At 38.8% G+C, this 24,432-nt stretch overlaps 1 protein-coding gene across 1 annotated transcript in view; it reads left to right on the top strand.

The window, feature by feature from the left end:
• SVEP1 (sushi, von Willebrand factor type A, EGF and pentraxin domain containing 1) overlaps nt 1–24,432 on the top strand; it is a 193,061-nt gene that overhangs the window by 38,123 nt on the left and 130,506 nt on the right. Inside the window, exons 4-5 of the mRNA XM_036090877.2 lie at nt 19,761–19,919; nt 20,743–20,922. Coding sequence (XP_035946770.2) covers nt 19,761–19,919; nt 20,743–20,922 — 339 coding nt within the window. The remainder of the gene's footprint in view (nt 1–19,760; nt 19,920–20,742; nt 20,923–24,432) is intronic.

The following is a 24,432-nucleotide window of genomic DNA, read 5'->3' as shown; positions in this document are numbered from 1 at the left end:
ATTGAGCCACCCAAGCGCTCCTCTCTTTGGTACTTTCTTATATTTTCTGTCTCTCTGTTGAAGTTCTCACTGTGCTCATCCATTCTTCTCCTGGGCTCAGTGCACATCTTTATGACCCATTACTTTGACCTTGTATCAGGTAAATTTCATTAAGGTTTTTTTTTGCTGAGGTCTTATATTATTCTTTTGTTTGAAACATATTCCTCTGTTTCTCCATTTTGCTTGACTGTCTGTGTTGGTTTTTATGCATTAGATAAAACAGCCACCTCTGTCTTGAGGGAATGACCTCACGTAGGAGATGAACCTTAACTCTGGTTGTCTCAAAACTTTGTGATTGTCCAAGCAGCCATTTTTATTGTTAGTGGCTCCCAGTTGTTGAGGGTGAGCCAGGACCTGACAGTGTCCCAAAGGGGAGGAGCTCAGTTAGCATCGGACTGCAGGTTGATTAGAAGCCAGACCCTCAGGCAGCAGCTTTTAAAGGATGCAAATATAGATAGTCTTGTGGGAATGCTCTCAGAAGCCCTGCCGGCCACCAGAGCCAGGCGATCCAGAAGTGTCCCCTCGGTGGCAGTTGTAAAAATTCAGGCTCCAGTGGAGTGTATACACTCTTTTGGGGGAGATATTGGTGAGCTGTCACAAGGCTGAGGTAGCATCTACCTGCCTCCATTCCCTCAGGGCAGTAGGCCTCGGTGTGCCAAACCTGAGACCTATGCCTGCAGGCCAAGCTCCAGGACAAGCAGCAGGCCTCTTGGAAAGGACAGAGGGTGTCTTTCAGTCTGCTGTCTGTGCGGTGCCCTGGGGGTGGTAGCCTACCGAAGACTGTCTGTCCCAGTGGTACCATCTGTGGGACCCAGGAGCACAAGCCCCGGGCCACCAGAGCCAAGGGATCAAGGGGCAGCCTCGGAGCCGAAGCTGCAAAGCCAGGGCACCAGATGGGACATACTGTCACTGTAGAGTGTGGCAGAGGGACTGCGGCCAGATGGTGCCTGCTGGGAAAAAGGAAAAAAAGTCTGGTGTTTAAAACAAATAAACAAGATGGTGCCCACTGACTGGAGCAAGTGTGAAGATGGTGCCGGCCAGCCAGCAGGCTTCTAGCTGTGAGCTCCATGAAATGCCTGCCCCTCAGGCTGGCCCTTTAAGGTTGGCAAACGAGCCTCATCACGTGAAGTCTGGGTGCCGTCGGATGGGCTGCTCGCGCTGAGTGGGGGCAGGCGAGCGGCAGGAGCCCCGTGAGAGCTGCTTCTCTGTTGGTTACAGTCCTATGCAGCTTGTGGACGTGAGCCTTGAGCCTGCTTGGTTTTCAAAGCTAGCTGTTTCTGGGGCTCATCAATCAGGTGCAGGTCTTAGGAGTTCAGGTGCCCAAAGTGGGGTTCAAACCCTTCACTCCTCATGGAGAATCTCTGGGCTTTGAGTTTCCTCGCAGTGGTGGGTCACCCTGGGCAGGGATGGGGTTTATGGTGAGATTGTGTCCCTTGATGTGGGCCTGACACATAGGGGTTGCTCAGTTTTTAGATTTTTTTCAGAGGAAGTTGTTCCATATGTAGCTGCAGAGTCAATGTGTCCTTGGGACGAGGTGAGCGCAGGATCCTCTTATATTGCCATTTTAAACCAGAACCTCCCAAAGTCAGTGTTTTGCGTTCTTTAGAAATACTCATAAAAATATATCCAGCATTCTAAAATTGTCAAAATAAAGATTATAACCAATTCCTGCTATGATATCATTATAAAACCTTACCTTTTTTCCTTCTATTCCCTGGGCCCGTAACTCCAGTAACAATGAAAAGGATGCAAAGGAAAACGTTTAACATCTGCTAATTAGTAGTCTTTAAATATTTTGCTCACGTAACCCCTAAAAAGTTGAAAACCCATAGACCCCTTGTCAAAAGTAGCCATTGGAAAATTTTCAGCAGGATTTTAAAAGATGGTATTTCCATAATACTGTATTGACTTTTATTTTATTTTTTAAAAAGATTTTATTTATTTATTTGACAGAGAGAGAGCACAAGCGGGGGGGAGTGGCAGGCAGAGGGAGAGGGAGAAGCAGACTCCCCGCTGAGCAAAGAGCCCAATGCGGGACTCCATCCCAGGACCCTGGGATCACGACCTGAGCCAAAGGCAGACACTTAACCGACTGAGCCACCCAGGCGCCCCTGTATTGACTTTTAAAATAAAACTATTGTAACACTTTTAAATGTACCCATTGAAATCTAAATACTATAACAAATTTGATTCTTTCTAGTAGTATCCCTTTGTGAAGCAGCTGTTTTCAATGCAGAACCTTTGCTTGGTTTCTTGTTTTCCATTCTACTTGCACCACGTAATTCAAATGCAGTGTAATTTTATGTTCTAAAGCCTTTTATTGATCACAGAATTCTGCTTCTTTGCCACAAAAATTGTGGATATACATTGAAATTTTTAGATTTTCTGTGACCAAAATTGCTGTTCAATTGAGTTATTATTTTAAGTGTTATTTGTATAAAATTTGTCAAAGATATTATTCCTTTTGATACTTATTACCTGTAGAAATAAGATGCTATTGGAGATTCATGTCTTCATGAGATGGATCGTGATTAATTCATGTGTCCATGGACTTCTATTATTAGAATAATAGAGCATACAACATCAGTTTCATTTCTATTTTTCATTTTTGTAGGTTTTAGTGCTGAAAACCTTCTTCATACAAATATGTAGATTGGGCTTGAAAGAGTTGTGTTACATTGATGTCACTCAGTTCTTTGAGTTCCTCCTGAGTTATGTGCCAAAAATAACATGAGTTATCTATCATCAAAAAAAATATCGCAGATGATCTATTAGCTGACTGTTCCCTTAGGTCCTTTTCCAATTTTTTTGAAATTGAAGAATTGAAATACTTTTGACTTGCAAAAGGAATTATTACCCAATCATTACAATCATTATAATCATTCATTTTTTCACAAAGTCTCTTTGCTAGGACATGTTAAAAGACTACCCGATGGGACACCTGGGTGGCTCAGTTGGTTAAGCGACTGCCTTCGGCTCAGGTCATGATCCTGGAGTCCCGGGATTGAGTCCCGCATCGGGCTCCCTGCTCGGCAGGGAGTCTGCTTCTCCCTCTGACCCTCCTCCCTCTCATGCTCTCTGTCTCTCATTCTCTCTCTCTCAAATAAATAAATAAAATCTTTAAAAAAAAAAAGACTACCCGTTACTATTTCACGTGGAAGGGCTTTGTTTAATCATGTCTGGGAAAATCAAAACAATACAAATTTTAATAAACCTTTAGCAGTCCAGTAATTTCTGATAAAATTATTTTACCTTAGAATGTGCATTAATATATTCTTACCAAAATCTTGGAGCCATAGATTTAGCTTATTTAATCTATGGACAAATATCTATATATAACCTATTTGTGAAAATATTTCACACAGTTAAATCTATTCTCCAAATCAGACTTATTTTCTGAGAGAAAAAGGCTAAATAAGCTAATGCACCTTCCGGTGGCCAGCATATTACTTTAGATTTCTACAATTGACAAATAAGGCAGAGAGCCTGCTCTGAGTTTCTCAGCTGGATAGAATAAGTTGCTGCCACCTTTAGTATTTCCCGTGGATATTGTCTCCCTTGCTTTGCCCTCATCAGACTCTGAAGTGACATATTCTTTGACACTAGTCAGGAAGTTGAAAAGAAAAGGTGGTAAATGAACAATGCCTTTACTCCCACTTGCCCAGCATACAATGTTTCTGAATTCAGAACATCCCAGAAATGAGCCAAAATACTCCATTTCCAATGTCGGGAAATACTGAATGATATTTAATTGAAATATGTGTAAATCAAGGAACGTTTCTTGGAGGACTTGCTTATTGTACCTTAATTAAGGGAAGGTCTCCAGGTATCAAGATTTTGAATCGTGCAGGAGCTTTGTTGCCTTGGGACAATGCATCCTAGAAAGATTTAGAAGGGATGAAAAGTACACATTTCTTTTGAAAAGTGAATGAAGGGCAGTTGCGAAAAGGTGCTCTAGACGCTTTCTCTAGTACATCAACTTACGTAAGGGTACCTGTCCATGTTGAGGTTCTGGAAATTGTTTCTCGAAATGATTCATGCCACAACCACACGCCTCTTGCAAAGTTTTTGCCTACTTACGTTCCTCATTTGCAGAAGAGGAAACAGTGTTAAAGAATTTAAGAAGTTTCCCTAATGTCATTCAACTGTAAAGAAGTTAGCATGCAGACCCAGCTCTCTTGGATCCGAGAATTCGTACTGCCTCTGAGTCATTATACTGCCTACAGTCCACCCATAGCCCTCATTGCACGGTCATTATCCATCAAAGAAATGATCCAGAAATATTTTGCTTCTCTTTTCAGGTTATATTTAAAGTAAACTGTTGCTTCTAAGTTGTAGCTTAGCATCCCAGATGTTTGGTCCTGTGGGGTCTGTACCGGGTTTGGTGCTTACTAAATATTGGGTGACTTGGAGATAGTCAGTGTTAGCAATTTGAAAATGATAGCCCAAGCTACAGAATCAGGCTCAGGAAATCATGATGTGCCATGTAGTATGCTAAATGCTGGTGGTGGTAAGATACAGATATATATAGTCATCGATTGCCATTAGTGGCCTGAACTCTACTCATGAATCCTAGTTCTGTCTCTTACTGTGTTTTTCTGGGTAAGTTCTTTGACCTCTGTGGACCTTGGTTTTCCAGTCTATAAAAATGGGGTTAATAATAGCAGGATGTTCATAAAAATTAAATGAGATAATGTGTGCAGAAAGCTTGCTAGGGTGCTTGGCTTATAGTAAGTGCTTGATTAATTTAAATTATTATATTCTACCAATGTGGTTCTCAATAGGGAGCGATTTTGCCCCCAAGGGATATTTGGCAATGTCTGGAGACAATATTGAGTGTCACAGCTGGAAGGAGCTACCATCATCTCGTGGCTAAGGGCCAGGGATGCTGCTGAATACCCTACAGTACACTAAACAGTCATCAACAAGTTCCAAATGCCAATAGTGCTGAGGTTGATAAGCTGTGTTCTGTATTGACAAATTGAGTTAATGCTTTAGCATAAGATTAAAAAAGCATTACTCTATCTCTTTGTAAAGTTTTAGAGGAAATATAAAAGCCATATGATTCTACTAGGGTTAAATTATCTCTTAATTATGATCATTGCATCATCTTATGCTCCAGATGCCCCAAACCGCTTGTGGCCCCTCAGACACCTAAGCGCCTTTCCTGGTTCCGTGCCTTGTCCCCTTTACCTAGAATCTTCCACATCTTATCTGTCCATGTCTTACCAGTACTTCAGGATTCACAACAAATTCACTTTTCTTATGAAACTTTCCCTTTTATCCCTTCTTCCATAGATTCATTGCCGTAGCAATGGGTTAGAGCTAGAGTTTTTGGTTTTCTTAAATACCTTCTTTCTGTTAAAACACCGTATAGTATGATCATTTGGGGTAGGTTTTTCTTCTTTAATATTCTATGAATCCCTTTAGGGCAGGATTACATTCATGTCTCTTTCTTTTTTAATAGCCTCTGTGACATGGCACAGGGACTTGGAGTAAGCATTAATAAATTTTGAGTGAAGAATGAATGAGTAAATAAAGCACACTGCGTGTTCAGATACTAGAACACAGCATATGGAAACTCTGCTTGGTTCCCAACTTCCTGGGAATTTTCCATTCCTTTTTTGGAGAAGTGAAGGTGAACAAGTCTACTGACCCTGAGAAGCACTGGCTTAGAATCAAAGCAAGCCATCTGGAAGGCTGAGTTCAACATAGGAAGTGGCTAATAACACATTTTATCTCTTTTATGTTATCTAGTTATTGACATTATTTTCCAAATGTACTAAAACTGTGTCACAGGCGCACGTGTGTGTGTTTGTGTGTGTGTGTGTGTGTAAAGCTATTTGCATGTATTGATGGTTTGGAGAAGTATTTTAATTCATCTAACAGTGCAAGATAGCATTCCAGAATGTTGTGGATTTTTACCATTTAACAAATACATAAAGCAATCACTATTACTGTATGGAGCATAATGTTAGTAGTTGGGGAAATTTCCCTTAAAACTTGAGATTTAGAAATTTTGTCAAAATATGGAAGCAGGTGTATGAAAATATGTCATGGACCATGAAACAAGTGATAAGAAAAAAATTAATCAAATGCACTTTATATGTGAAATACTGCAAACACAGCCATAAACATTAATAAAAGAAGTTTACTGTTTCACCATCAATATTTAATATTTTAAACAAAAAAGAGTTGTTTTACTGTGGTATACAGTATTATTCTTAACCTAGAAAATACAAAGAAATAAATTGGAAATCACTAGAATTAATAGATTTATAAGGTAGCAAATAAATACTTCAAAATCAATAAATTTTTATGCAGAAACATTAAGTTTAAAAAATCTTATGACATCCCATTCACAATAATAAGAAAAAAATATATATTTCCTAAGAATAATTTGAAAGAGAATTGTGTGACCCTCATGAGGAACTATAAAATTTTATTGACACTGATATAGGAATAAGGTCAATCTATGCAGGAGGAATACTAATTTCCAATCATTCTAATACTCACGTACACTCTTCATCATATAATGTTCCATGGTTCAAGGTATCTGTAAAACAGTAGTTAGGCATGAAGAAATATCCCTGACCGCTGACCAACCACACCTGTGTAGTGACCTGGTACCTCAGACTCCAAAATCCGGTTTCTCAATCTTGGATATTTTTGGATGTACCTTGAAATTTTGCTTCTTTGCCTTTTGCTTTTGAATTTTTATCACATTTTTTTCTTTTGAGGTAATTGTAGTGTCACATGCAGTTTTAAGAAATAATACAGAACGATCCCCTATATCATTTTCCTAGTTTCTCCCAATGGTGACATCTCGTAAAATTGTAATGTAATATCACACTGTGGATATTGATATGGATGCAGTCAAGATACAGAATAGTCCCACCCACCACAAGGATTTATAATGTGCTCTTTTAGAGCCCCAAACACTTCCCTTCTGGTCCTAGTTGCCCTCACTTTGACCTCTTGCAAATGCTAATCCGTTCTCCATTTCTATAATTTTGTCATCTCAAGAATGTTATATAATCATTCCCTCAGCGGAGAAAGAGGGATGAGGAGCATTGCCTTATTCCTGCCAAGTGAACACAGATATCTATGTTCCTCATTTTGCCCCTACTGACACTGTACATGTGTATGAGTCCTCATTACTGCTGGATGTGGATGGAATTTCTGGCTCTAGGAAGGCCTCCTCATTGTTCCCCACATGACCTCCCCAGACACTACAAAGAGGGGACCTCTTTGCTGCGTGGTGGTGATGAAAGTTCTGACTCTCCATGGGCCAACTCTGACACCACTCCAGAGGGGGTGAGGAAAGACCCCTTGCTACTTCCAGGTGAGTGTGGAAGTGAGACACAACCCTCACCCCTGTCATCTCCATTGGTGTGAAAGACCTATCTCTCTACTTGGTCATCTCTGATACCACTCTGCCAGAGGTGTTGGGGTGAGGGTGGTGGTTGCTAGAGCTTTGCAAGAGTAGAAATCTAGACTTCCCTCTTGGTCTCTGCCTGGTATGGCTGCATTGGGCCACAGTTTTTCTGTGGTGTTTGGCTGGAGTAGAGGAGTTGACTGGTTCTTGTCTAAAAGTGTCCTAACTGCCATTTCTTCATCCTTTGGCTGGAGAGAGCAGTATTTTGTTGTTTTGGAGGGTTTTTTTGTCCATTCCCAATGGTGTTTGGGATGGCCAGCTTCTCTAGCCCTAAGTCTGGGATGTGTGAGGAAAAAGGAAGCCCAAGGAACTCACTACCATGTTGGGCTTTGGTTCTCAAGGTCCCTAGCTGGTCTGCCTTTTTATTAGTGTCATTTTACGTTTATTTTATATGTAACATTCAGAGTTTTTAGTTGTACTTACCAGGAAGACTAAGAAAAAGTACATCTCCATCTTCTCAGAAACAGATTCTTCTACTTTTTGCGTGCATCATATCTTCTCTGGTGACACATTTTTCCATGTTGGTTGTATCAATTCAACAGTGGTATTGCTTTTTATGTGTTAACTAGGCACACCTTTTGTGGAAACAGTGATGTCTGTTTTTCCCACATCTTATGCCCAATGATGACTTATTTCTATTGAAACCAAAAGTAAAATGGAAGAAGAATAACTAATGACCAATAAATAAAGGATAACAATTTTAGAAAAAGTTATAGAGAAAAATCTTGTTGTTTTTTTTTTTTTACAATTAAGAAAAAAAAAGCATTCATCATAGTTCAAGGTTCTGAAATGATCCTTATGTAGAGAGGAAAATGGGAGTGACTGAATCATACCATGTATTTGAGAATGAAATGTTATTGTCCTTCAAAATAATTCTCCAGAAGTCACCCAGAGTGATCTTATCACATACCTTAACTTGAACATTGTCATTGTTCTCACTTTTTTAAGGATAAACTCTTAGCTTTTGAATGTGGCCTATCCAGTCTTCATGGTTTTGGCACCCACTTACTTTTCTAGCCTCACCCCTCTGTACTCCAGCTAGCGTGAATGCTTGTTTTTTCAAGCATGCTCTCTCTTGCCTCTGGGACTGCACGTGTTGATCCCTCTGTTTTGAATGCCATCCCCCTGCGCCTACACTTCTCATGTCTGTGCATGGTTCTGGTCTCACTCTGAAATCACTTTGACCAACAAAGCTGACCACCCACCCCTGCTTCAAGTCTAGGTAATGTCTCTCTTATGCATCGTCACATAACATGGTACTTTGCCCCTTTTAATCATCCCTGTAAGACTACAATGTCTGTAAGGGTACAGATAGAGTTCCGTCTTATTCTTTATCCCCAGTATCCGGTTACCTGTCATATCCTTCTCATCCCTACAGAGGGTCATGAAATTTTAGTGTTACAACTACTTGGTTACAAATATGATCACCCATGGTATCATAATGGAAAAACCAGTTCTTTAATTGGTTATATAACATAGGGAATGGCAGACAGCGTCAGAGCCAGTAATAATTACCAGAATTTTCTTCCAAGGATTCTCACTTGATCCTTTGCACCACACCCTACTTTAACGGATGAACTGGGAGAAAGGTGGTGACGTGGTGAACTTTAATGTGTTGAAAGCATTGCAATTGCCAAAGTGAAATACTTGCAATTTTATTTACACACGGATTATTCAGAAAACAATCCAAATATTTTAATATGGGAAGATGGAAGGACAAAAATTGCTAGATGAGTGGACTACTTCAAGGTGCAGTAGACTAGACCACCCAGATATCAGAATGAATGCCGGGTGGAAGAGATCATTCTAAATTGGGGTTTATGGAAACGACAGAAGGAAATCATTTAAATCTATCCATTGACTCCTTTAACTATCCAGTATCTTTTAGGTATTTTGGGTGATATGAATGTTGCCCAGTACTTGCCTTAAAGTAGCTTATTATGAAATGGAGCTATGTAATAACTATACAGAAGTCACAGTGTGTGTCATGAACAAAGCATTATGGTTAATCCAGTTCTAAGCAACTGAGTTTAAATGAAAATTAAAATGATCTGGCATATATGATATACAAAATGCTGTAGCTGTTCTAAAAATGTTTACTTTTAGTTATGGAGGTGATGGGATTTGCACTGGGTTTGAATGATAGGATTTGGACAGTTAGAAATAGGAGATACCACTGTGGAGAACAGAATGTACAGACCGGTGGTGGATATTAGCAGTAGCTTGTATGGATGTGTGAGTGGACTAAATCTATGAACATAGTGGGGTTCTGGGCAAGAAAGTTAGGGAGTAGGAACTAGATTGTACTAGGACTTGAATTCCAGGCTGCAGAGATGGCCTTTGGTTAATTGGCAACTGCAAGCCATTGGAGATTTCTGAGCATGAAAGTGGCATGATTGAAGCTGTATTACAGGAATATTAATTTGGCATCTGTGGACAGAAATCATTGAATGTGGAGTAACCTAGAAGAGGAGTTATATGTATGGAGGTTACAGCATCATAAAATAATAAGGTCCTAAATTAGCATAGAAACCATAGGCATGGAAAACAACAGATATCCACATTTCCAAACTCCCAAAGAATCCTAAAGTCTTATTGAAGTGAGGTAGAGACGATGAGGGAGGGAGAGTATCGAAGGCAAGTATGGCCTAAGACATGACTCGTAATTTACCACTCCTTGTAAGACCACAGGGAAATGAATTTGACAACAAACACCAAACCATTCTCAGAATTTTTCTGCCTTTCTTACTGCCAAGCTTGTTCTTACATCCAAAATATGTGATTTCTCTCTTTCCTTAGGTCAGGCTAATATTCAGCAATTATGCATTAGTACAGTTGTAAATGTGGTTAGGGTATTGGAATACTTATGTACTGGTTGGTGAATAGCGACTTCCCTAAGTCTCTTGAATGTTCCTGTACTGATCTGACCCCTTTTCCAGGCTCACTGGTGCCTGTCCCGTAGAGGTAATACCTGGCAGATGAGTGGGCCTGTAGAATTCTGCTTGGTGCTACAGCTGATACCTATTGTCATTGATCAATGATCATGTCAGTCTGAGTTGTAATATTTTGAACAGTACCCTTATCATGCATGAAGTTTTCTCCCAGAAGGTTCTCAAGTTCTTCAAGCAATAGACCTATACGTGTCTGAATCTCAGGGATAGATCCACCCTAGGTTGAAGTTGAAACCCTATTGCACTGAAATGCATAGGATTTCACATTTAAATAATTGATTAATTGGTTATTTTATTCTATTATTTACAAGAGAACACTTCTACATCTTTACTTCAGTAAGTTTAAATCCTTGAGGAGTACAGCATCACGTGGATTCTGTGGCCAATGGCCTTAGCCAGAAGGTTGCTTTGGAATTTGGCATGGACCATACCACTGTCTCCATGAGTATGAGTTACTTTTCCCCAGGTTACTCTGGTTTTTTGTTGTTGTTGTTGTTGTTGTTTGTTTGGTTTGGTTTGGTTTTGGTTTTGGTTTTCCATCAGGAGTCACTGTGGTGTTCTTTGTTTTATACACAGAAGCGCATCTCTTGCCTAGATAGAATTCAGGTTCATCTCAAGCATAAACACCTTCAATTTTAAGGAGGGCTGCGTGCTCCCTCTGGTTCCAGAAACCAGTAAAAATGGCCTTGGACCATAACCTTCCAGACATTTTTGTCATTTTAGGAGTTCTGCTCCCACCAGGCCTCCACAGGCTCCAAAATGGCCTGATTAATTGGTAATTTTAAAAAACTGTTAATACCCAGTGCTAATGAGAGTACAATAAGATATATACTTTTAGTCCAAATAATGGAAATATCAAGTAATTTGGCAATAGGCTAATGAGTTTGAAAAGTTAATATTATTTTGCTTAAGAAAAAAATTTTCAACTGATGAAAAATTTGTTTATAATTGTTCATAATTATAAAAAATTGGATTCAACTTAACCAATATGGTTTAGCTTACGGTAAATTTTATTTTCTTCTTTATATGATTCTGAGTTATTGGTTATTTGAGAAAGAATAAACAAGGTTAAAGATAATGTTAAAATCTCCAGTGGCCTCTCCTTAAAGTGCTTGCCCACAAAATTTTTGTTGTAAAACTTAGGATGATCTCACATTTCTCGTCCAGACAGTAAACGCCTTAAGACAATTAAGAACGCGGAGATTTCAACAAAAAAGGCTTTGCCTAAGTATTTTGTACTTAGCCAGGTTGTATTTCTCTCTCTCTCTCTCTCTCTCTGTGACATATATTAATTCTTAGCAATATAATAATTACTTTGCTGATGCGTCCTCTTTAAGACATGGTCTTTTGAGGGTTTTATTTTTTGTTTTTTGATAGACTTGTCCTGATCCATCAGTAATCTCCTTTCCAGTCTGAGCAGATGCTTCTCTTTGCAACATGGCCTCCTGCAGCCAGTGGTCCATTTGCTGCTTTGGCACCACGCAGTTGCTCAAATTCACAATTTTGTCCAGATATGCTGTACTTCAGCCAAATAAGCTAACCAATTGTGGGAAGATTGACAGGATGCTAATTCATTTACCACAGATTCAGTTGTGCAGTATCCAAGACAGTTAAAATCCTCCTTATCTAATTCATTAATGAACATGGAAAGGATCTTGGCTGTCTCATAAAAGCAAGTTTCCTCGTATGCATGCCTACATGCTTGTCTTATAATTGTGAAAATACTGGGTCAGTGTGGGGAAAACTGGTTCTTTTCTAGGGCAGTGAATCCCTGTGCTCAAAATCCTAGCACAGCTATTTGTAGGAACAGATTCCTTATTCAGATCAAATCCATAAAGTTGAGAAGGAGCCTGATGTTGTAAGAATAAAGAGCCTTTCTCTGGGGGCCCAGACACTTGCTTGGTGCCCTTCCTAGATAGAGCAGAAACTAGGGCTTTTGAGTTGCATGACTCCTGAATGGCATTGTAATCTACCCAAATGGGCACCCTTGGAGTTGTGTAGTGCACAGTCTGAATGCAGCTGATGCAGCCACCTTACCACTGTAGTCTTCAAAGGAATTTATTAACCTTTGAAGATGAATTGTGCAAGGACAGAGGCTCTTAATACTTACCAAATTTTTAAAAATCAATCTTAGATTATGTATATGAAGGAATTTTATAAAGTATTTGCTACTGTGTATGTTATTTATATTAACTAAAATAGTCATCTAACAAATTAATATTTAGTGGATGGGATGGATTAGAGAGAATGGAGGCTTCTTTGTATTTTACAAATTCCAAACTGGTTGACATTTTAATTTATTTCAGCCAAAGAATTGCACTGTCAGCTGAAGAAAAATCTAACATTAGTACAACGTAATAGCTTCAAGAATCACACTTCCAGTAATAGTAGCTGATAACCGCCAAGATGTTTCTGAAAAGAGAAAGTGCTTATTTTACCAACAACTAAGAGAGCAATTAAGAAATAGTATTTAGGACATTTTCAGGAAGGAAACATTTAATATTTAAAGGAAAAGAACATACCCCAGCCCTTTACCATCACTTGTGAAACTTGCTCAAACCACAGTTTTATTTCTTCTTTTCGATTTCAACTTTTGCTTGGTTTTAGATGAGGAATTTCCCCCCTTGGGTATCAAAGAAGTTGATTACACCTCTCCCACTAGAATTGTGCAATGCCTTTAAATAGTTCTCCTCAAGTCTGTTTTCCATTATCATTATGAATTTCACAATACATTTCCAAATGTACTTTGGGATATTTTTATCCAAACACTGTTATCCCGTGTTGTCAACTCTCGATTACTCAAACCATTTCGGAGGGTAATATTGTTAAGATGACTTTGTTTTTATGTAATATTATTTTAAAAATAAACTATAAAATCTGTAAACAGAATATGACTGCTCATATGGAAGATCTCTTTAACTTACTTTCTAGTATGATTCTATTTATAGAAACATCAAAGGTTAGCATTGAAAAGGTCATAGTCATCAGTAGTTGTAAGTTCTGTATTTTGTAGGAAAAGAAAAGAAAGTCGCTGGCCAGTGACTGCGTAGCTCGTCAGTAGAAGAGCCAAGGTTGCAACTCGGTGGCCTTGACCCCAAGTTCAGTGTTCTTTCACTTCACCCAATTATTATTCTCTCTGACTTAATCCTCCCTCCACATTAAACCCACCTCCACCTTCCAACAAAGCTTATTTTCCCTTGACCTTCTTTGACTGAGTGACTGTTGGTCAGGAAGTGGGATGGCTAATGACTAGGTCAGATCATTGGAAGACTCTCTGAACTACAAGAGCATGCTGCCCACTGAGAGAGAGAGGCGAGTGCATGTGTTACATACAGTGTGACGTGTGCCAGAGCAGAGAAGGGTAATGTACTCCGGGGGCTCAGCAGTGAAGCCAACAAAATCTGAAAATGTTGGAGGAGCTTTGAAGAATGAGTTAGTCTTGAAGGACGCTGGAGGCTCGCTCAGACAAAGGAAAGCATATGCAAAGGCAGAAGCTAACTAGAAGATAAGAAAGAGAGGTAATATTTACCAAGCACCAGAGCATCTACCAGGCACAACACATCTAGGAAGGAAGTATAATTATCTCTTTTGTTGTCCAGAAAGTTAAGAGCTGGGGACCTTATTCTAAAATTTATGCCAGATATTGTTGCTTTACTCACATTATTTCAGTTAATCCGAACAACAAAATTTATAAGGGAGGTACTACTAATATTACACACAAAGAAACCAAGTCTCAGAGAAATGAAGTAGTTGTTCAAACTCCCAAGTCTGGTAAATTGAGATGGTGCAGGCGTAGTGCACTTGATTCTGAAGCAGGTTCTAAGCAGGATATGCAATTCACTGGTCCCTTATAGCAAACATACAGGAAGGTTGCAGACAGATCAAAGATGTCCTTATATGTCAGAGTGAAGAGAGGGGGCCTCATTCTGTTGGTGCAGTTTTTAAGTAGAAAGTTATTTGATCAGATTTATATTTTAGGAAGATGTTCGGGCAGCAACATTCATGGTGGAATGAAGAGTAGAGATGGAGGCTGAGGGACCAGTAAAGGGCTTTGTAAAGACCTGAGTGAGAGATGGTAAATCCAGATCTAAGACCGGGCAATGCTGCTGGTGGGAGGGGGGAAATGCAGAGGATTTTTAAGGAGAAAAATCCAAACAACACAGTTTTCATTTGGATATTGGAGGAGACAGAGGGAGAAGGAGGAATCAAAGTGATCTCCGAGGTCAGAGAACCAGTAACTGTGAAATGAAATATAGCATCTGCGACAATGACTTTCTTTTACATATAATTTTAATTTACTTTTAATTGTTTTTGCACAAGTAGTACCTATTCAGCATAGCAAAACTAGAAAATGTAGATCAACAAAAATGAACCTGAAAGTCTCATAATTCTACCATGAATATATACCATGCATATATAACCTTAAAGATCATTTCCTTGAAGTCTTACATATGTATTTTTTAGCCAAAAGGATCATATAATGCATATGGTGTTTGAAACATGCTTTATTACACTCAACTACATAATTTGGATGATTTTATGTGTCAAGAATTTTATTTTTATGGCTAATATTCCACTGGATGGATGAGTAATAAGAATTTAACAAACTCCCTATCTCTTGATGTTTGTGTATAGCCAATGCTGAGTGTGTAATGATAAAGAACAATTATACATACATATTTACTTACCTTTACTTGGGACAAATTCTTAGAAATGAAGTGCTTTATCAAAAGGAAAGCTCCTTTTGAGGCTTTTGATGTCTACCTTCAAGTTTCCTACAGAGGAGGAGAGAACCTCTTTGCTCACATGCTTACTGGCAATTGGTAGTATTAACGTCCTTTAAAAATTTTGCCCAATTAAAAAGTAGCCATCACTTTGCATTTCTTTATCATGAGTGAGGTTAAATTGTTTATCTTGTGATTATTGGTTATTTTCATTTTTTCTGTAGGAAATTACTAGTTCTTATTCTTTGTCAACTTTTTTTACTGGAGTATTCATTTCTTTTTCATGTATTGGAAAAAGCTCTTTATGTATTTAATTTTTATTTCTCCTTAAGGTAGTAATATATAATTTTTTGAAATATTTAGTGTATCTTTGTGTACATAATTATTTTTAACCTATAAGTCTGGCTTATTTTAGGTATCTTATCAACAGGATTAAATTAACCCATGAATAATATTTATTATAGATGATATGTTTGGGTTTTCTTCTATTATGTTAGCTTATGCTGCTCTTTTTTTTTTTTAAAGATTTTATTTATTTATTTGAGAGACAGGATGCATGAGTGGAGGAAGGGGCAGAGGGAGAGGGAGAAGCAGACTCCCCAACTAAGCAGGGAACCGGACTCGGGGCTCAATCCCAGGAACCTGGGATCATGACCCTAGCCAAAGGCAGACACTTAACTGACTGAGCCACCCAGGTGCCCCAATTCATGTTGTTTTGTTTTTCATTCTTCCTGCTATTTCTTTTATTTTCTTAATGTTTTTCTATCTTTGTTCTTTGGGGTTTTTTTTCTCTTCCACTGATTTGGAGGTTATGCATTCTTTTTCTATTCATAGTTATTTGTATTTTTTTATGTACAATGTGATCCTCAGTTTTTCTTTCAGTTTTATCATATTGATAAAGAAATGAGAACTCTCCCTTGTTCATCTTCCCATTCCTCTCCCAATTTCTTTATATTATGCAAAGATTATTTTCTTCTTTCGATCATATGTCTTGCTTTTTTAAGAAGGAGCCTTATTTGATATTTATTTTTATTTTTGCAATTTTAGCAAGATATGTAGTGGTATATACTGTATGTTCTACTAGTTTTATTAAATACCATTTCTTCCCATACTTGAGTTTTTAACTTTGATTTCTTTTCACTCAGTGAAATGCATTTTTATTTCCAGAAGCCATGCATATCCTTCAATGGCTTCCTCTTCCTCATATTCACCAGTAGCTTGCCCAGATATAGAATTTGGGGCTCATAATATTTTTTCCACATAGTTATATATCTTCCATTCTTTTTCCTGCCATTTGATTTTGCACAGGAGAAATGAAATATCAGTTTGATGTTCCCATTTATAAATATTTTGCTTTTCTTTCCTAGATGATTGCTTTTCCTTTATCCTGGGTGTCAATCACTTTTTATTAATTTTGCCTGAAACTTGATGAGGCTTTTTTTGCGCCAAATCTTCAAGTAAAGAATGTATTCCCGTGTTAATATCACAACTAGTACTTTTCCTAGGTTTAGTCAGTTCTGTTCTGGAATTTTATGGCTTCTTTTTACTGTCTCAAAGGACAAGTTTAATTTCACTGTTACAATTTGCATTTTCTTCTCCATCTGTGTGTTTATCTTAATCGTTTTCTCCTACAGCTGCTGACTTCTGTTTAAAGAAGACCACATTGTTTTGCATCTTCTTGAGGATCTGTGCAAATATTTACTGAACATTTGCTAGAAATACTCAATAATATGAATAATTCAATAATAATTCAATATTTAATACCATGATGCTTTGATGCAATGTTCTCTTTCTGCTGAAGTATTTTTCATAAGTCACATATGATTATAACTACTTTTATAATATTTTTATCATTATTTTTTTGTTAAGATTTTATTTATTTATCTGACAGAGAGAGCGAGAGAGCCTAAGCAGGGGAAACAGCAGAGGGAGAGAGAGAAGCAGCCTCTCTGCTGAGCAGGGAGCCTGATGCGGGGCTCCATCCCAGGACCCTGGGATCATGACTTGAGCCGAAGGCAGACTCTTAACTGACTGAGCCACCCAGGCGCCCCTGGTTTGCTCATTCTTAAATACTGTCACAGATCTAGCCAGTTCCAGAGTTTTCTATTAAATATCATGGGAGAATGTTTCCTTCTGTTTTTAAATATAATCAAGAATTTCAGAAGCATGGTTATTTTTTTTCTAATAATTACATTATATAATGAATCTTGTCTTTTATATTTTTAGCCTATTATAGTAGTTAATACAAGGATCTTAGCATCTAAGAGACCTGGATGGTTTTTGAGACACAGCACATGTGGTGGTAAGGAACCTAGGCTCTGGATACAAATTATCTAGATTCAAATTCCAGCTCTCCAGTTACTCACTGTAACTTTGGCAAGTTATTTAACCTCTTACTTACTGCCTTAGTTTTCTCCTCTATAGAATGAGATTAATAATATTAGCTACTTCATAGGTTTTTAAGGAGATTAAAAAGATAATATTTATAAATTGTGTAGAATAGTCCCTAGGACATAGTAAATGCCATATAAATATTTGCTTTAAAATTCTAGCTCTACTCTTCCTCTCAATTTTTTTGTAAGCCTTAAAAAATGTCTTTAAAAAAAATAAACCAGACCAAAAAAATAAACATAAATAAAAAATAAATAAGCCGGGGCGCCTGGGAGGCTCAGTCAGTTAAGCGTCTACCTTTGGCTCAGGTCATGGTCCCAGGGTCCTGGGATCGAGTTCCGCATCAGTTCCCTGCTCAGTGGGAGTCTGCTTCTCCCTCCGACCCTCCCCCTCTCATGCTTTCTCTCTCTCTCTCTGTAATAAATAAATGAAATCTTTAAAAAATAAATAAATAAGCCAGACCTTATCTTCCCAGAAACAGGCCTTAAACAAATTGATAACAGGGAGAGGAAAGGAGTGTGCTACCCCTTAAAAACATTGACTTGCTAATTAAAAAATGTAAATGTAATTTTGAATTTTTTGTCTCAAAAATGTAGTAAACCAATGTTGAGTACTGAAAAACAATTCTAGCTCTGTTACCTACTGAGTAACTTCAGTCAAGTCTGCAAATCTCTCCATGCCTCAGTTTCTCATCTTTAAAATGGACATAATACTAACGAAACTAATGCATTTATTAATAACAATATTAATCATCATTAATATTACTTGCTAATACTGTGTGGACTAAATGAAACAATTTATATAAAATATCATCACGTAAGTACACATTACTGGGAACAATTTGTATAAAATATCATCACGTAAGTACACATTACTGGGTTGCTACTGTTTTGAAATACTCCGGTGCACTGGGTTGCTGCTGTTTTGAAATACTCCGGTGCATACTTGATAGTGCTACATGGAATTAGCTGAGCTTGCAAGTCCCTCTATTCTCCAATTTCCTTATTATTGAATTCTCAATTTTGAGTTATTTTACAGATGTATAACTCCAGAGAGGAAGTTACAGATTCAAAGCGACATTGTCAGTGCAGATGGAGGGGATGAAGCAAGGTCAATTAGATCCTCCTCTTAATCTTTTTGTGTGTGTGTTTCTTTTTTCTTCCAGGGTCCTGTTTCCCATCAGTTGGATTATTACGCTCAAACTCTTCACTTTCTCCTATCCTTAGTCAAGTGCTCTGAACAGAAACAATGGGCCCTGTCCTCTTTGCATATGTAGTTCTTCCCCTCTGCTGGGAGAGGGTGCGGGAGTGCAGTGGGGGAGGGGGACTGCGCAGGTTGGGGCAGGAGAATACGGAGTCAACAATATTTAAGATCTTTTTTTATGTGTCATGTATCACTGATTCCTTTAGTCCCTTAACATGCATTGGTATTGTGGTTTTTCCCCCACAAATAAGCCCAGATGTCTCATGCTGTGTTATGTTGTAATTGTAACTAGTTGTGGGACTTAGGAGGCTACATCACTCCTTGAATGGGTAAAGAAAATGTGAGATATATATATATATATATATATGTATATATATATTTATATCTACACACACACACACACACACACACACACACACACACACACACACCACAGTGGAATATTACTCAGCCATCAAAAAGAATATCTTGCCATTTGCACCGATGTGGATGGAACTAGAGTGTATTACGCTAAGTGAAATAAGTCAGAGAAAGACAAATACCATATGATTTCATTCATATGTGGAATTTAAGAAACAAAGCAGATGAACATAGGGGAAGGGAAAAAAAAGAGAGAGGGAAGCAAACCATAAGAGACTTTTAACTATAGAGAACAAACTGAGGGGTGCTGGAAGGAGGTGGGTGGGGATGGGCTGGATGGGTGATGAGCATTAAGGAGGCACTTGTTGTGATGAGCACTGGGTGTTATATGTAAGTGATGAATCACTAAATTCTACCACTGAAACTAATATTGCACTATATGTTAACTAGAATTTTAAATAAAAATATGAAGGAAAAAAACCCAAAAACTACATCATTCTTACAAAAAGAATCTTCGTTTCTGTCCTTGTTCGAATTATATTATTATTTCTATGAAAAGATATTGTTTGGATTTTTTTCTGCCTACTTAGTCTCAAAAATGCTGTTAACTATCAATTCACGTATCATCAATTCATGTAAAATGGATTTCCCCAGCTTGCCCATCTGGGACGTACAAGCCAGAAGGTTCTCCAGGAGGAATCGGCACTTGCCTTCCGTGTCCTGATGAAAATCACACCTCTCCACCTGGAAGTACGTCCCCAGAAGACTGTGTCTGCAAGGAGGGATATCGGGCATCTGGCCAGACCTGTGAAGGTAAGTCTCCCACGTCTGGCAAATAAGAAATATAAAAGCTGATCTCTTTGAAAGGAATGATGCTGGTGTTTCCACAGCATCTGAATTCCACAATTCATTTTAAGTGATCTTTAATATTTCTTTCTCTAATCTTATTTGGGAGAAGTTCTCTGTTTTTATTAAGTAGCATTTCTTGTCATTGCACACATCTATAATCTTGCTCCAGAGAAAGTGGTCTGAGACCCCAGGAGTGATAGAACCATGAAACCAGAAAGATTTAGTACTTGAAAAAGATCTCCTATGAACCTGAAAGCCACAAATCTAACAACAAATGAGCTGGTTTGGGCTCTGGTGATATTTAAATCCATTTAAAGAGAATATTTTTATGAGTAAAGTATCTTGATAGTATTCATATCAAAATTAAAAAGTTATTGAATTAGCCTGTAACATGTGCAAGAAGCTGTGGGATCTGTAGCAGATGTACTGTGTTGGACTTATTCTTTGTTTCACGCCACCTTAATTAAGAAGGAGAATAAATAATGACATATGAAGATCAAGAACTAGAAAATCTCATATCCACATAGGTATCAAAATAAAACATTTTTAAAGCTTAAAAAAGACTAAATAGTCTTTAAAAAATTTAATTGGAAGTAAATACATACCTAATAGGAGTGAGATGTAAGGGTTCTTCTTCCAAATATGCACTTAGAAATTGAAATGCAGTAAATAGGAATGATGTGGGTGATTTAACTGTGTGTCTAAAATGTCCTCTTAAACAGACAAAGAAAAGGAGGCTGCTTCAAGGGCTAATTTTGCTTTTTTATTTTCTTTCTGTAAATGTTAGTTGTCCACTGCCCTGCCCTGAGGCCTCCTGAAAACGGTTACTTTATCCAGAACACTTGTAACAACCACTTCAATGCAGCCTGTGGGGTCCGATGTCACCCTGGTTTTGACCTCGTGGGAAGCAGCATCCTCTTGTGTCTACCCAATGGTTTGTGGTCCGGTTCAGAGAGCTCCTGCAGAGGTATGCAAACTGCCAGTCCACATTGTTGATTGCCTTGCTTGATTTCCTTGATTTAAACTTTAATGGACCAGTGAAGTTCTTTGTTTCTTGGAATTTCATAGACCACAGACCACAGAAAGAGAAAAGATTATAGGACATCTGAAATCAGAACTACCAAGTTCAATTGACCACATCATCATAAACTATCCCCTTTATGTTTCTTTTATGAACTAGCAAAGAGCAAAGAAAGGGCCTTCCTGGGAAGGAAATGGACAGGTTACCCCAAACCTCAGATTTTAAGCAGCCAAGACAGGGTGCCAAGTAGAGTTTTGGAATGCTTGGAATGTGGGCTTTGATGACTAATGTCATTGAGGACTGGGAACCACACCGGGGTCCTGCAGCAGGAGCAGTGAGCTGACTTGTATGTCTCCAGCCATTGCTCAGAATAGACAGTGTTCTATAGAAAGTGGGAATTTGCTAAAGTGAGATCCCAAAGAGCCTAATCAGGCCAATAGAAACAGGGATTTATGGTACCTCGAATAGAACATAAGGCTCCCACATTGAAAAAAGAGAAAAAACAAATAGAATGGTACCTTAGTTTACCTCCACTCTTGCCATCTCCAAGATCTCCTTTCCTACTTCTTACAACTATTGCACACACAACTTCCTAAGTTTTCTTTTTTAAAAAAAATAAGTCCAGTTTTTTTTTTAAGATTTATTTATTTATTTGAGAGAGCATGCGTGCATGAGCTGGGGGCAGAGGAAAAGAATCTCAAGCAGACTCCTTGTTGAGCGCAGAGCCCGACGTGGGGTTGATCTCATGACTCTGAGATCATGACCTGAGCCGAAACCAAGAGTTGGACACCCAACTGACTGAGCCACCCAGGCTCCCCTTAGACAACTTCTCAAGGTTTCACAAGTAGGGTTGGAAGAGAGGGCTATCTAAGAAAAGAGGGGAACAAGTCAAAGGACTTGAGATTCCCTTCCCATCAAGCTTCTGAATACAGTATTTCCCCCCTACCTAAAGTTGCCAGATGAAACCCAGGACACCCAGTGAGATGCAAATTTTAGATAAAGAACAGTTTTTAGTATAAGTCAGTCCCATACAAGATTTGGGACTGACTTATACTAAAAATGAGATGTTGATTTTCTAAAACTCAAATTTACCTGGATCTCCTCATTTGTTTGTTTTTGCTAAAATCTGGCAACCTCATCCCCACCTTGGGATTTGATTGCTCCAGGACCCCCCATCACACAGTTCCCTGGAGTACTGTAAAGAGTTTTCTCTTGGTTCTTTGCACCCATAAGGAAGGCGACCCACTCAGGCTCTGAGGTCATTTGTGAGCCCCAGAAGACCACCACTGCAGTTATCAGCTACCGTATTGAACCCATCCATTAATATGAATCTGCCTAACTCAGGTCCCAACCCATACTCTTCTCTGTATCTACAAAGAAAAGAAGAAATCAGCAAAATTATACAAGGGGGACCTGAAAGAAAAGGGGAACAAATGGACTCACTGAGATTCTGAGGCAATCACAGTGCTAAATAAGGCCAGGATGCCAAGAAATGGAAGAAATCTGAAAACAAAAGGATTTCTGAGGATAAAAAAAAGAAGGTTGGAGACACAATGACCAGACAGTGAAAAGACAAATTAATAAGTTAGAAAACCAACTCAAGAAACTCTTCTGTAGGGGGTGCCTGGGTGGCTCAGTCAGTTGGGCGTCTGCCTTCGGCTCGGGTCATGATCCTGGGGTCCTGGGATCGAGTCCCGTGTCAGACTCCCTGCTCTGTGGGGAGCCTGTTTCTCCCTCTCCTCCCCACTTGTGCTCTCTCACTATCTCTCTCTCTCTCAAATAAATAAAAAATCTAAAAAAAAAAAAAGAAATTCTTCTGTAGGTAGAGAAGAATTTCAAAGAATAAAAAATACGAAAGAATAAAGTGAATGAGAATCGTCCCAGGAAATAGACTCTTCTTATATTGGGAATCTAGAGAGAGAATGGAGTGAGGGAAAATATATCCCCAAGCTGAAATCTTGAAAATACACACAACTAACATCTTTGATATTCAGCTTAACATCACTTAATGAGTGCTAGAAAAAAATGATTGAAAACAGATCCATATCTGGAAATAATCTTAGTGAAATTTCTGAATGCCCTGGAAAAATGGAAAATTGTCCCCGTTTCACAGTTCGAAATAAGTAACACTACCTACAAAGGAAAGAGGATCAGACTTGAGCCTCTTATTAGCCATTGTAGATATGAGAAGATGAGAGTATGTTGCCAGGATTCTGAGAGAAAAGAATCAGACCCTAGATTTCCAAATTCAGATAAGCTACTGTTTATGTGGGAAGGCCAAGGAAAGACATTTTCAGTCCTGCAGTCTCAAATGGTAAAAAGCCACAGGCCGTTACTGAAAAAGTTAATCGTAGAAAGCCTCTCAGATGTATTCCTATAAAGTCAACAGTTATAAGCTCTGTGTCAGATCTCTACCCCTTCTTCCAAATACTTAATGGCAGAGGGTGGAAAGCATTGCATTTTAACCTTCCACTTACTGGCCTTCCAAAGAAGAGTGAGAGAAGCAAGTAGACAACCCCTTTAGGATAAGGTCTGACCCCTGCCTCTTTACCTTCCACCATCCATACCCTGAGCCTCGGATCCTGCACTAAAGCCATAAGAAATGGCCGTGTCCTCTCAGGAAGCCATCCTTTGACAAGTTGTTCCTACAGTTTTGAGTGTCTGATAGGCCTGACTTTGCTGTTGGTCCCTATATATAAACCCTCTGCTCTTATCAAACTTCTCAGCCTGGATGGGATGACCTCTAACTTCTGTATGTGTGTCCACCAATCTGTTCTCCCCTGATTAGAACCCTTGTGCTCTGTGTGTCAGGGTCAGTGGGGGAAGCACAGTCACCGTGAGTGTCATTGGATCAGGGATTTATTTTAGGAATTCAGACCTTGCACAGTTTTGGAAGAGCTGGCAAACTGAAGATCTAGAAGAGAAGTTGGAACATCAGAGGTGTTACTACCAACTCAGTCTGTAAGGCCAAGCCAAATGTGTTGGGAGGTCTAAGAGAAGCTTTTTGCTTGTGTGTAACCACACCCCATGGCTCCACAGCCAAGAACCTGGCAGTGAGTTTGGGGCCTTCTTAGGTCAATACAGTTAGCAGTTGGGACTCGGAATGGAGGCTAGCAAAGACAAGCTGGAACCCATGGGACATGTCTACATTTCCCATCACTGAGTCTGGCTACAGTGACCACTGCTTCCCTTACTGCTTTCTAAAATCCAGGGCAGGTTCATCTTTTGACCAAGCCTAACGTGGCTTACAGTAAGGGGATTCTGACAGCCTATTTCCCAGCTTAACCAACGTGTTATAATACAACCAACACACTTAACTTTTATTAATCAACTTGTGTATCACCGCTGCTAGATTGCTAGTTTTTTATGAGCACAGAATGTATCTTTTCCTCTTAATCCTTGATTATACCACTGGTGAATGATCAAGAACTTGAATTTGACAAATACACACATTGA

Source organism: Halichoerus grypus, chromosome 14 (assembly GCF_964656455.1).
Source record: "Halichoerus grypus chromosome 14, mHalGry1.hap1.1, whole genome shotgun sequence".
Classification (NCBI taxonomy): Eukaryota; Metazoa; Chordata; class Mammalia; order Carnivora; family Phocidae; genus Halichoerus; species Halichoerus grypus.
Note: the sequence above shows the minus strand (reverse complement) of the source record. Positions and strands in the feature narration are given on the sequence as shown.